The 13,105-nt window shown below is 39.5% G+C and overlaps 1 protein-coding gene across 1 annotated transcript in view; it reads right to left on the bottom strand.

Annotated features, from left to right (window-relative positions):
• LOC135486556 (zinc transporter 7-like) overlaps positions 1-13,105 on the bottom strand; it is a 144,465-nt gene that overhangs the window by 120,469 nt on the left and 10,891 nt on the right. The window contains exons 3-5 of the mRNA XM_064769425.1: positions 7,846-7,959; positions 7,016-7,103; positions 6,447-6,582 (exon numbers count right to left, since the gene is read on the bottom strand). Of these exons, the coding sequence (XP_064625495.1) occupies positions 6,447-6,582; positions 7,016-7,103; positions 7,846-7,959 (338 nt within the window). The remainder of the gene's footprint in view (positions 1-6,446; positions 6,583-7,015; positions 7,104-7,845; positions 7,960-13,105) is intronic.

The raw sequence follows: 13,105 nt of genomic DNA, 5'->3' as shown, positions 1-13,105 counted from the left end.
ATAGCCAATGACCAGACAGGGAGAAAACAAACGTAAATGGCGAGATTTGTTGCAAAATTGCCAAGACGCAAGAACGGCCGCCATTTAGGCCTAGAGTTAGACATCGCCATCGGCAAGCTAAATTTACAGGATGTATTGTAGGGGCCTATTAGGCCACAAACGGCACCATATTGCTACGTTACAATACTCCGATACTCTTGGAGATTCATACTACAATCTGATCAGTCACATAAAAGTTGTTATGGCCAATGGCTGGGAGAAAATCAAGGTTAATATTGAGATAAAATCTTCTAAAATCTTACCTGTGCAAATGGGCAACACGTGAGACAGCTGGCGTGTTGCCAAATCTGGACCTACTTTCCCTCAATCGTCAATGTGAATGTGAGCTCTCGAACTATTATTCAATGAAAAATGGCAATGACAACACCGCTAATAGCTTTGAATCACTATTCGGTTATTATTAACACATCAACACGCATGATCTTTCTCAAACTAACTGAAAGACTTATTTCGTCTCCGACACACAACAACATATCAATCCGCTCCGGCTCTCCACACATATCCATTAGATTCGATAACACTCGATACAGTTTGATAAATGATCAAAGTTTTCGTGCTTTGTTCTGTCAAAATCAATAGATATAATATACTACTTTAGAATAGTAGAACTAATTCCCGAAGTTTGCAATATTTCGAACACAAATCGGATCACCCTTCTCAGATCTGCATAAATTACGATCATTCTGATATAGGCCTAGCATGAGATCGTGACCGTCACTTCAACATTTCGAAGAGAAAGTCGACTCAATTCGAAGGATGTTTCTACCAAATACAGTTGAATCCGTCGTTAACGGAGCGTACCAACCAATTTTGATGAATATCTTCTCTACTTCTGTAAAGTTTCGTACCATAATTAATTTCAGAAACGGTTTAAATTATTAAATTTGTCACTTATAAAATCAATCTAGTCGAAATAAAACAGTCGCCATTTTTCTATCATGTGATCATACGCCTCAGCGGGTAAGCACACTCTCCACACAAGATCTCCAGCCAAATCCTCTGCCACTAGTTTCCATGTTAGAAAGTCACCGTACATTATACATTACGTTGGAGCACACTCGGCAATAATGGCGGCCAATTCTAGCAGGGACGTAAATGTGTGTTTATTTCGGGGCGGGAAATTCCAATCGGGAAAAAACGGGGTCAAACGACATTTTGCTCACTACCGCCAACTGGTGATATAAATCGAAACCAACCTATTTTATATCAAAACTTCTATATCATGCGAACCTCTTCCAACTTTATTTCACGCTTTTATCTGCTGGAATAAAGTGGCGCAAAAATGTTTTGTACTTTACATGTTTTCCCCCCTGGTGAGCTGAATTTGAGTCGAATCGCGCAGAATTTTTTGTAAACTGCTGAGGTAGTCTAGTTTTACCACCCAGCCAAATTTAAAGTGCCAAGGTCCTACAGTTACAAAATGCCCAACTTTGTCTACAGATGGATGGAAGGAAGGATGGAAGGACAGGCACCAATGAAATAACTATAGGACTAGCTCCGCTGACTTTGTCAGCTGAGCTAAAAAATGTTTATGCCTCCTTTCTACATTCTGAGATTCAGGGCTTTTTCACTCCAGTGTCATGTAGACTCATGGTCAAAAATTTATGGACAAAAGTTTCCCTCAATTTTCTCGAACACCACTGGGTCAAAAATTGCCTGGGTACTATCGATGTGTAGAGAAATTCCTAGGCTATTAGGTGAGGCTAGATTTACTGACAGGTATTATGATGTAATGATGCTGTTGTGTTATTTGTATGGACACCCCCTTATCAATTTTTTTATCAACCAATTTTTTTCTGGTTTACTTCCACCAGAAGAAACATATTGTTGAATGAAACGGCCAGGAGCCAGTGTGCTCACCGTATAGATATTTGGCGGTTAGGAATTCATCCTGGTCAAGAAACATTCTACATATCTAGTATATAGTATATAGGTCAAACCAAAGTCGGTATGACATGTGATGTATCATTGCTTTGAGCACTTAACATAAAAATATCATCGAAAACAAGTAACTAACTAGAATTGTCAGTTGAGTCTGCAGGTAAACTCTGGAGTCTTCTTCAACCATGCTGCGTAGTGGGAGCACTGGGTTGTGTTAGGGCTGAATTTTCCCTTACTGTTCAGGGTCTGTATTTGCAGTTGTAGCCTAAGGTTTGGTTGAGGACAGTGTTAAGTGCTTTGTTTATAGGTTTCTTATATGCCAAAGACTATTCCCTAATGTACTTTGATAAGAAATCAGAAATCTTCACATGTAACTTAACGTGTTCGGCGATTGTCGCTAGGCCTACTCGTGAATCCCTGCCAACATACAGTGCCATCAATTCAACGATTAAGGGAGTATAGGCACAGGCAAGTGGAAAACAGCAATTGATCAAGCCAGAATTTATTCATACAAATAACTTTTGAAACATCCCACACATATTAATATTTCATAATTCAAATTTCAAGCGGATTTCCTGTACGTTTTTCTGCAAGTAATCGATCGCTAAATCGATCTACTGATTTCAATATTGTCACACGCCTGTTTCACATCCGGGATCTTGTAGTGTAATTGAAATCTGAGTGGCAGAGGTGATTTATTTTTTCACACCAGGTGACGCCATTTTGTTTCCCATATTTGGCATAGTTTATGCCGCAGCGTCATTGCAAGTAGAATGTATGTAGATCGACATACCTGTGCTTGATGCAGCGGTTGGACAAGGTCCTTTCCTTATCTTAATTAACCACCTTGGGTATTTCACGGGGCGTTTTTACCTCGTCGCATGAACTTTCGCAGGCGGGCCTCCCATCACAAAATCCATTTGATGTACTCTGCATGTTATGAAAACAGTCATCACTGTAGGTCATTAACCATGGTAATGGTAATTGTTTCCTTTCTGTTTATATCTTAGGGCTTATATTTGAAAACTTTGTGGAGTGTTCGTGCGTGTTCAAAAATTAGCAAGCGCTGCCTTCCAGTGGCTAAAAACGAGAAACTGACAAACTGCAGAGTCAAGTAAAAATTGCGCGCTAAAACAAAAGAACCGCTCCAGGTAGGTCATTCAGTGTGAACTCTGGCTAAAGTATCTGGAAACAAAGTACCTAGTGTTGATTATCTCTGTCAACCTCGTTCGCCTGTTGCCTCTCAGCGCTGCACTCACTGAGACATGCGAGACGAAATGGGGATTCCCATAACCTCATTCATATGAATAATTTATGACGTGTGTGCCAAATATGGGAAACAAAATTGCGTCATCTGGTGTGAAAAAATAAATCGCGTGGTAGAGTCGAAAATATTCGTCGATCTGGATAGAGATTGTGACGTGTACCATAAAACATGTCGGCATGCTATGTCAGCAAATCATCTCATCGGGCACCTTCACGTCGTTAACAAATGCTAAATAATTATGAAACTTCGCACTGCAAACCTTCAATGTCCTTACAAAAAACTCTCATGACACTGCTAGCTTTTTTTAATGTATAGTTTTCTCAAAACTTCCCAGACGCGAATACCTGGGTACTCCAATCACTTGTGATATCGACAATGCATTGAATACACCATGATGAGCCACCTGAAACGAGGTTGTTTTTTTTCGGGAAAAAAGAGCTAAACCAAGTGCCTCCTTTCAACCCTACATACGTAGGTTGAAGGAGACTAATAAGCGAGATATTGCACTTTTTATTTTTTTTAGTTTTGGCCTCCTGGTGGCCAAGTTGAGAATCAGATCAGATCCAAATTCGGTGTCCAACGTTACATGACATAGGGACTCAAGTGTACTAAATTTCAAGTTCATAGCTTTAGCGGTTAAGAAACATGCCATAGTTACACTCAAATGGCCAATTTACGCCATTTGACCTATGTTACCTTGAAAAGTAGGTCAAATTGAAAATCCGTATCATGTGTCATGGGTGTATCCCCATTTCGCCTAGACCCATTTCGCCTACACCCATTTCGGTGTACAAGATGTTGTCCACCCCTATTTGTTGGAACAAAAGTAATTTCCTGGTCTTCCATTGTCTCTATACCGTGTACACTGCAAAGGTTTTGCTGGAAATGAGCAGCCCTGGCCCTGAGCTAATTTATACACTCCATGAAGAAGCCATGAATACAGACAAATCCCATCTCAAAATGCTCAAATATTCTGCAAGAATCAGTTGCAAGAAGCCATCGAGTCCATTCAATGACAAGATTGTTCCTGAAGCCACGTTACTGTGTTCACCCACAACTGAGTTCACTTCAGGCTGAGACAATACATCAAACCTTAAAAACACATGCAAGTGAATCCTATTATATGCAATGTTTAATACTTGAACTATTTATGAAAGCTGTGAGGAAGAGATACCTGTATATTCAGCTAAATCACTTTGTAATCACTTTGTAATTTAATAATTAACATTAAACCAATTAGTAGTAAACCAATTAATCTAACCAATAAACATGCATAATTGATTATTATACACTGAGTGTGTTTCTTTGTGATGTTTTGCTCAAACTAACACTTACCGTAACTCAATGCTGGCAAGTGTTCTTACAATACACAAAATGCATCCAGAATATGAAAGCCATTTTCATCGATGTCAGATTATCAAGCTCATGACCCTACTCATGGCCCTACTCAGTTCGTCTGATAGTATTTAGTTGGTATTTAGTTGGATAAACTGCATCTTTCTAAAAGCATTACAAAATTCTGGCACCAATAGACATTTCAAATTAGACTAGAAGGCTGAAACATCTTTTGACTTTGAAGTCACTATCATAAAACATTTGAAATGATGTAGGCGAAATGGGTAATAGGCGAAATGGTGAATAGGCGAAATGGGTGTTGGCGAAATGGTGAGTAGGCGAAATGGTGAGTAGGCGAAATGGGTAATATGCGAAATGGTGAATAGGCGAAATGGGTGTAGGCGAAATGGTGAGTAGGCGAAATGGTGAGTAGGCGAAATGGGTAAATTTTGTAGGCGAAATGGGTGTAGGCGAAACGGGTGTAGGCGAAATGGGGATGAACCGTGTCATGTATCCTTCCTTGGATAACCTACCATAAAAATTTTATTAAAAAGGAGTCGCTCATTAGAGAGATATATTTTTAGGTTTCCACTTCCGGTCTCTGGTGATCAAGTCAAGAATGAGATCAGACTGTAATTGATTGTCAGAGGTCACCTGGCCTGGGGGGGGGGTCCTGTGTACAAAGTTTCAAGTTCATAGCTCTAGCGGTTAAGAAACAAGTGTTTGGATAACCACAGTTAGTCAGACTTCTAGGGCTAAGACAGGTCATCTTCATAATTCTAAGTTATGAAGTTCAAGCCAACAGACAGTAATTTAATTAGAAATGATGGTATGACTTGAGCGTTTAGGTAACAAGTGTCCACTACTGGCATGTGTCCTTGGTCAATTATGAGCCGTGGTCTGTCACACAATCGGAGACCATTTCATTAGTGCTTGGTCAGCTTGGAATACTGGTGGAAATTGCAGGAGGAAAATGTGACAGAAACACATTTTCATTGGTAATTATTGCAGCAAACCATGCTTCTTAACAGTGGAGACAGATAATAGTGAGAAAAGAAATCCAGAGAAGATTGGTTCATAAAAAAGATAATTGGGGGTGTCCATACAAATTACATCACAGCATCATTACATCATAATACCCGTCAGTAAATCTAGCCTCACCTTATAGCCTAGGAATTTCTCTACACATCGGTAGTACCCAGGCAATTTTTGACACAGTGGTTTTTGAGAGAATTGAGGAAAATTGGTATCCATAAACTTTTGACCATGAGTGCAAAAGCCTTTCAGAAAAGGTGTTCAATTCAAATGGTTGAGTGAGCGGCTGTTTCAATTAATACTTGACATACCATTACATGTGCCAATACCACAATGTGCATTTGGATGTTGCTACAACATTTGATTAAATTTTGATGTTGGTAACATTTCGATGGGCGATTTGATCCTGACGAATTGCGTTCTGCATCTCTCCATGCGCCTGGCTTTGGTCCGACAGTGGCATTGGGTACGGGAGTGGGTAGGTGATATGCCTAATATGTGATGCCCTTATTTGGAACAGGACCTGCTGTCACTGGTCTCAATGCATTGTGCAAAATAGCGTACTTTTGCAATCAATCTATTGGCAATAAGTCCCTAAATGCAGTTAATTTCGTGTTTAACCTTTAATAAAACTTCAGTAACGTTAGAAATTTAATGTAGTTCAATCATCGTGCCCATTTAACTAATGTATATTACATTTCAACTTTGCCCGCTCCATGGGTATATGCTAGTGTGTCTAATGGGTGCACATTTCACCAGGGTTTGATATATGTGAGATGGTAAGTGTACTGAAAAGCCTACTGTACGAGGATGGTTTCCTATGGCCTGGCTTTGACAATCCCTCCCTGCAAAAATAAACTGAACATACCCCCTCCTCCATGTGAATGTCCATGATGACTGCCACCGTGTTGGAATGCAAATATACCAATAAGGTTAACAAACAATCCTAACACCGATACGAGAAACAGGCGCTCATGCCTCACTTCAGGAGGCTCAACAGCTCTCTGTAAAGATAAACAAAAGTAATAAGGAATACAATAGGAGAGGTATAAAATAAGCCCAGACACTCCAATGTCAAGGAGCTTTTCATTGGTGATGCTTACATCAAGCTATTGATGCAAAGAAAAGTTTATGATGTATACCATAAAGAGAGGATATAGGTACCTCCCACTAGATCTGAATAGAACTGAGATTTGTGGCAATATATGGCATCTCTCAATAAGTATTCCTAATTTTTTCTACAAGTTTAAATATTTAGGTAAGTATTCCCAATTTTTTTCTACAAGTTTAAATATTTCGGTAAAGATGGAGGATTGTGCATTTTGTACATCTTGACCACTGTGAGTGTGACCTAGAAAAGTTGCAATGTCTAAGAGAATGCAGAAACCACGCAAAAATCTCACTTGTTCTGCCTGTGAATAAGTGAGAAGCACTTACCTCTACAGCTTCAGAAAATATAAAGAAGGAAATAAATAAGAGGAAGAGGCCATTCACAAACCCAGCAAGCACCTCAGCTCTCACATAACTGCAAATGAAAAAATTTTATTAAAGGAGGAGTGTTTCAAAGTCTTCAATTACAAAAGTGGCACAGTGTTCACCACCTTCACAAAACGGGTTGAATGGCAAGGCCCAGGAACCTCACACCAATAAGTTACAGGGTTAAACCCCATTTAAATACTCTAGTTTATTTCTCCTAATGTTCAGCCTGATCTTTATGTAGTGCACATTTCTAGGCCCGAAATGGGATAATTTTTAGGTCTTCTATTTTGACATTGACGCTGCTGGTCAATCAAGTATACGCATGAAGAAACTCACTTCCGTCGTGTACACATACACTGGCTTAATACAGTGGACGTTAGGCATGCGAAACTAGTGTATGATAAATGCTTCAAATAAACTTTTTTGGTTTGGGTTTTACTATTGTCTGATATCAACAATGGTAGAGGTTATCATCTAACTTTACACAATTTAAATAAACCTGAAATGAACACTGTAATATTTGAGTGCAATGTTAAAAGAAAATATTTCATGATTAAGATGAGAGATGCTTTTCTATTCATAAGTACGTTTTCGCATTAATTTAGTCTTTTTTTACGGCGCACAGTTGCAGGGGAACAAACACCTTTCCAATGTCTACATGCACGTTTACTGTAATCGCAAACATTATGCGGATAAAACCGATAAGTGGTAAAATTATGATGATGTGATTAGAATTTTGATGATGATATGGACATTCTGATGGTAAAAGAATTTTGATGTCTCCTTACCCGTACGAAAATTTGTCATTGGCTCTCCATCTTGATATCACGGATGCTGCGAGACCGGCTAAGAGAGCTGTGCAGTCGAAGAACATGTGAAAAGAATCAGAAATCAACCCCAGGCTGCAAAAAAACAGATGTTTACTCAGTTGAATTATGAACCATCGCAAACTTGATTAGGAATACCAAATGAGAAAAATTGCCTTGTCCAGTTTCTTCTCTTGCCGATTAACGAATAAGGTTCACTGCCGTTACTTCTAACTGATGGAATCAGAGGAGAAAGGATTATATAGTGTTTGATGAAGACTTTGCTCAGTCTCTTCTGAACTCTTTCAGGCCCGGGTGCCTTTTTCCAGCACAGTGAGTTATTCCCGGGCGATTTTCTGAAAAAGTGCTAAATATTCAACAAAACATTTCAAAATTCTGCTCTCCTTATCCAATAAAACTTTACACCATTGTAATCAGCTATCCTCGCTATTTCTGTTGATGTATAATAAGTCTATATATCCTTCAATGTCACTCTGTATGTTTTGTCCAAATTTCCTGTGAAATTGTGTAATTTGAATTTGAAACTGTTTTTAGCCAATAAAGTCACCAGATTGTGAAAATAATTGTATTTTGTAACTCCTAACACAACTCCAAGAGAAGAGAAACAATGTTCAAACACAAAGATTATTGTGGGGTTTTTTTTGCCCCCAAGGTCTCACTAGCCGGTGCAGACCAGGCCTACCTGCCTCCAAAAATGATGCGACTTCATTTCATGAATACCCCTGTTCCAGCAGCTGTGGACTTGGCAGTACCTTACTCTCACACAAACCTATACATTTCTAAAAAGCTTGTCACTTCTAGAATACTTCTGGCCAAGTTTCAACGTCGTCTAGAAATACAGTCAGGCATAGCCTGATACAGCACAATGCATGAGACACCCTGTATGTTAACGCAAATTTGAAAAATTTCACCTTTATGCCTTATGACTTCAAGATTAACAAGGGTGGTGAAAAAAAATGTCATGCACATCTACTCATCACCTTGAGAAAGCCAACTGACAACAATTTCAATCTTTTATATAAAAATAGCCTGTCGTTGCGGCTTTTGTTTGAGTTTTTTGCCCTCGAAATTTTACCTTGAGAACAAGTGCAATCTCACAGGAACCAGTCGATGTCAACATCCTGTTGAGCTATAGACAACATGCAGGACCTACTCACCACGTAAGTGCACAGAAGGAACTGTATTTTCCTCAAATAATCGTCAGAGCTACCCCTTCACAAAGAACATCGGACATTGACATTTGAACAAGTAGCAATGGGGATTTATGGAGTAGGCCCACTTGAGATTGAAGAACTATTTTTTGGGGAGGGTACAATCCCGACCTGATCACCACTGGCTAGTGAGACCCAAATTGTCCTCCAACATCAAATGGTAGTGTTTGACTCTATGATATGCAGGATTTTGACATGTGTCATTGAGGCCCTCTGTACAGACGCCAAAGAACTAAACGTCGTCTGTTACAGCTGTTAATTTGTTGGAAGTGATTTTTAGTTTCATCAGTTGTGTACAGGAGGCGATACTGAAAGCCAGGAGATCGTCAGGACAGATTGAAAATAGACTAATATGCTATAACGAGTACGTCCGTGACTGGGCATTCAGCCATGTTTGGCCATCACAGACATGTCTGTGCCTGGGTTTCAAAGTGTTAAAGGCCCAATTGACAGTAGCGGCTACTGGCAACGTGATGCATTAGTCTGATAGTGGGCATTATCAGCGGTGGCCTGATTGGCTGTTCCTGCTTGATGTGCAGCTGACATATTTACAGGTGACATCACTCCCGGGAAATTGGCACATGGTTTCTTGTCTTATATTGGGCTTCATATACAATATGATGTGGGGTTTTGTTTTAAGATGTGGGGTTGTGTTTTATGAATTAAATAGCCATTAGGTCATGAACTTGAGCATCCTTTCTTAGAGACGGAAAGGCCAAAGTAAACTCACAGTTTCGTGTCTTAGTCAACAATAATACTTGTTCCAAGACATACTACATTTTGTTTTGTTTTGTATGGTTTAGAAACAGAGAAATACCTTGGTAATATTTCTGAAGTTAGTTGCTATGCGCATCTTGGTGCAAAGTTACAGGGTGACTGACTCTTCTTGGTACAAGATAACATTTGGTGATGATCTAGGTGGAAAAGACCATTAAAGCGAGAAGGGGAGGTTAGGTAATAGTATCCCCAAATCTTTGTTACTTTCATTAAATGAGAAGAAGGATAAAGACATTGACAACATGAGTTATACTGATGATAACAGAGATGATTTAGTTCACTTTCGTGATGAAAATCGTCAGCTTCATGCTAGGAAACGAAAAAGGGGATCCACGAATGATTCTGAAAGAACCAAGCCCAAAAAGACCAATCTTTTGAAAAGTCAATTAACATTCTATTGTTCAGACGAAAATGAAAAGGTTTCTTTCTTCAACAAAATGGACAAGTTGAAGTCAAAGTTAGGGGGTGGAAAATGCTCAATGGTGTCGAATTACAAATTTCTAAACCAAGTGATTGACTTTTACATCGAAAACAACAGCAAGGAGAGCAACAAAACTGCTGAGGGTAAGTCTACTGTCCCCAATACCACACCAGCTTACCAGCTCGCAACAGACACGAAGGAACCACTGTTCATATGTGCAGGGACTTCAGTCAGAAATTTAATTGACAGGGTTCAGTCTCATGCAATAAATTGTGGGAGCAACATGTTCACGAAGGATTTACGACGGGATGGACATGAGGATGTATCAACCTTTTATGCCAAGGAACAGAGAAACATGCTATTCATTGGACTTCATCTCCCCACATCAAGATATGTCAGTTTCTGGTGAATGCAAGAGTGGCTCATGGGTTTTTTACATCAGGGGCCCTGCCCGTTCAGTATGATAAAATTGTAGAAGGCAGTGATATTGGTGTACTCTCCACGGACAGACTAAACACGTTCATAGATTCCTTTGCTCCCATAGTACAACAACAGACAGATGAATCCAAGAAAGATGCAATAATGGAGGAAGTCGCCCTTTCAATGGCTAATGATGTTGACGAAATAGACATTCAGACAGATGCCAGGCATTGTTGGCGCAAGAATGCCCGTTTTAGTGATGTTGTCTGTTTGGGTGACCGATCCCACAAAGCCCTTCATGTTGCTACCCTTTCAAAAGCTGATGATCCTGTGACGCAGAGACATGAGACAATTGGGGTGAAAGAAATATACAGTTTTCTTGATGAGCAACAAGTTCCAGTGCGTTATCACTGCCATGATAATAATCCTACAGTCACCAAATTTGTCAATGAACATAGAAAGCCAACACGAAATGCTCAAGATATTTGGCATGCCACCAAGGGAGTAGCCAAAGCTGCAAAGAAAATCACAAAGGGTACGAAGAAAGACCAGGGCAAGGTGTGGCATCCTCAATTGGCAGATAAAGCGGCTTCTATCAAAACACACGTATACTGGTGTATAAAAAATTGCGATCGTAATGAACAGAAGTTGAAAGAAAATGTTGGAAATATTCTTGAACATTACAAGGGAAATCACAACAAATGTGACCATGCATCAAGGTGTAAGGATCAACACTATGAATCAACCAAAAAACAGATAACCGACCCTGTGGCAGAGAAAATTCTCTCGGATTTTCTCCGCAAACTAGATATCTATAAGAAACCAGATAATTACGTTACAGCCATGGATACTCATTATGTTGAATCATTCAACAATGCTTTGCTTCAGTTCCATGACAAAAGGATTGTGTTTGGGGAAACATCTTACAAGATGAGGACCAACCTTTCACTTATTGATTGGAATTGGAATGTCGGCAGGGACCACACCTCAGTCAAGGTAACATTTGATGCAAAAGCACCGAGGCGACAAGTTGGAAAACCAGTCCTGGTGCAAAAGTCTTATGATTACCGTGATGTCATTTGGGACAGATGGATGAATACACCATATTAACAAGTTGTACTCACCCCTCAATTTGGACTGCTCCAAGAAAATTGGCGGGTTTCACTTCATTAGGTAAAAAATGGCTGAACAAAGGCAACTGATTTCTCTTCTTCTGACTAATGAGCAAAGGGAGGCTATTTGTGGTTTCTTTAATTTCTATGATTGGGACTATGTGGAGATATTAAATTCAACTTCTGGGAATAAAAGTGATCAGGACAAAAATGAAACCAATGGGCCTACAAGTGGAGCAGATATAAATGATGATCCAGGACAACCAGACTCACCACCACCAGACCGAAATTCAGTGTCAGAGCTCACCTGACCTAGGGGGTGCTGTGTACAAAGTTTCAAGTTCATAGCCCTAGCGGTTAAGAAACGTGCCACTGTTTCTGAAACAGGATACCACGGACGACGACGACGACCACAGCGCTATCGTATAGACTCCCCTTACAGTGAGCCAAAAAGAGAGATTTCAAATGATACTTAAAAAAATTGTGTACTTTTTTACCTATTTATGCCATTTTGTGTACCTTTATTTCCAGTACCTTTTTTTCACGTACCTTTATTTCCGGTACTTTTATTTCCTGTACCTTTATTTCCTGTGCCTTTATTTCCGTACCTTTTTTTCCTATACCTTTTTTCCTGTACCTTTATTACCTAGATTCATTATTAACACATCAACACGCATGATCTTTCTCAAACTAACTGAAAGACCTATTTCATCTCAGACACACAACAACATATCAATCCGCTCCGGCGATCCACACATATCCATTCGATTCGATAACACTCGATACAGTTTAATAAATAATCAAAGTTTTCGTGCTAATTGTTATGTCAAAGTGAATGGATAAAATATATTCCTGTAGAATAGTAGAACTAATTCCCGAAGTTTGCAATATTTTGAACACAAATCGGATCACCCGTCTCAGATCTGCATAAATTACGATCATACTGATATTGCATGAGATCGTGACCGTCGCCTCAACATTTCGAAGAGAAAGTCGACTCGATTCGAAGGTTGTTTCTACCAAATACAGTTGAATCCGTTGTTAAAGTACAAACCAATTTTGTTGAATATCTCCTCTAATTTTGTGTAGTTTCGTACCACAATCAATTTCGGAAATGGTTTAAATTATTGAATTTGTCACTTATATAATCAATGCAGTCGAAATAAAACAGTCACCATTTTTCTATCATGTGACCATACGGGTCAGCGGGAAGCACACTCTCCAACACAAGATCTCCCGGCAAATCCTCTGCCACTAGCTTCCATGTTAGAAAGTCACCG

The sequence above is a fragment of the Lineus longissimus genome, chromosome 4 (genome assembly GCF_910592395.1).
Source record: "Lineus longissimus chromosome 4, tnLinLong1.2, whole genome shotgun sequence".
NCBI lineage: Eukaryota > Metazoa > Nemertea > Pilidiophora > Heteronemertea > Lineidae > Lineus > Lineus longissimus.
Note: the sequence above shows the minus strand (reverse complement) of the source record. Positions and strands in the feature narration are given on the sequence as shown.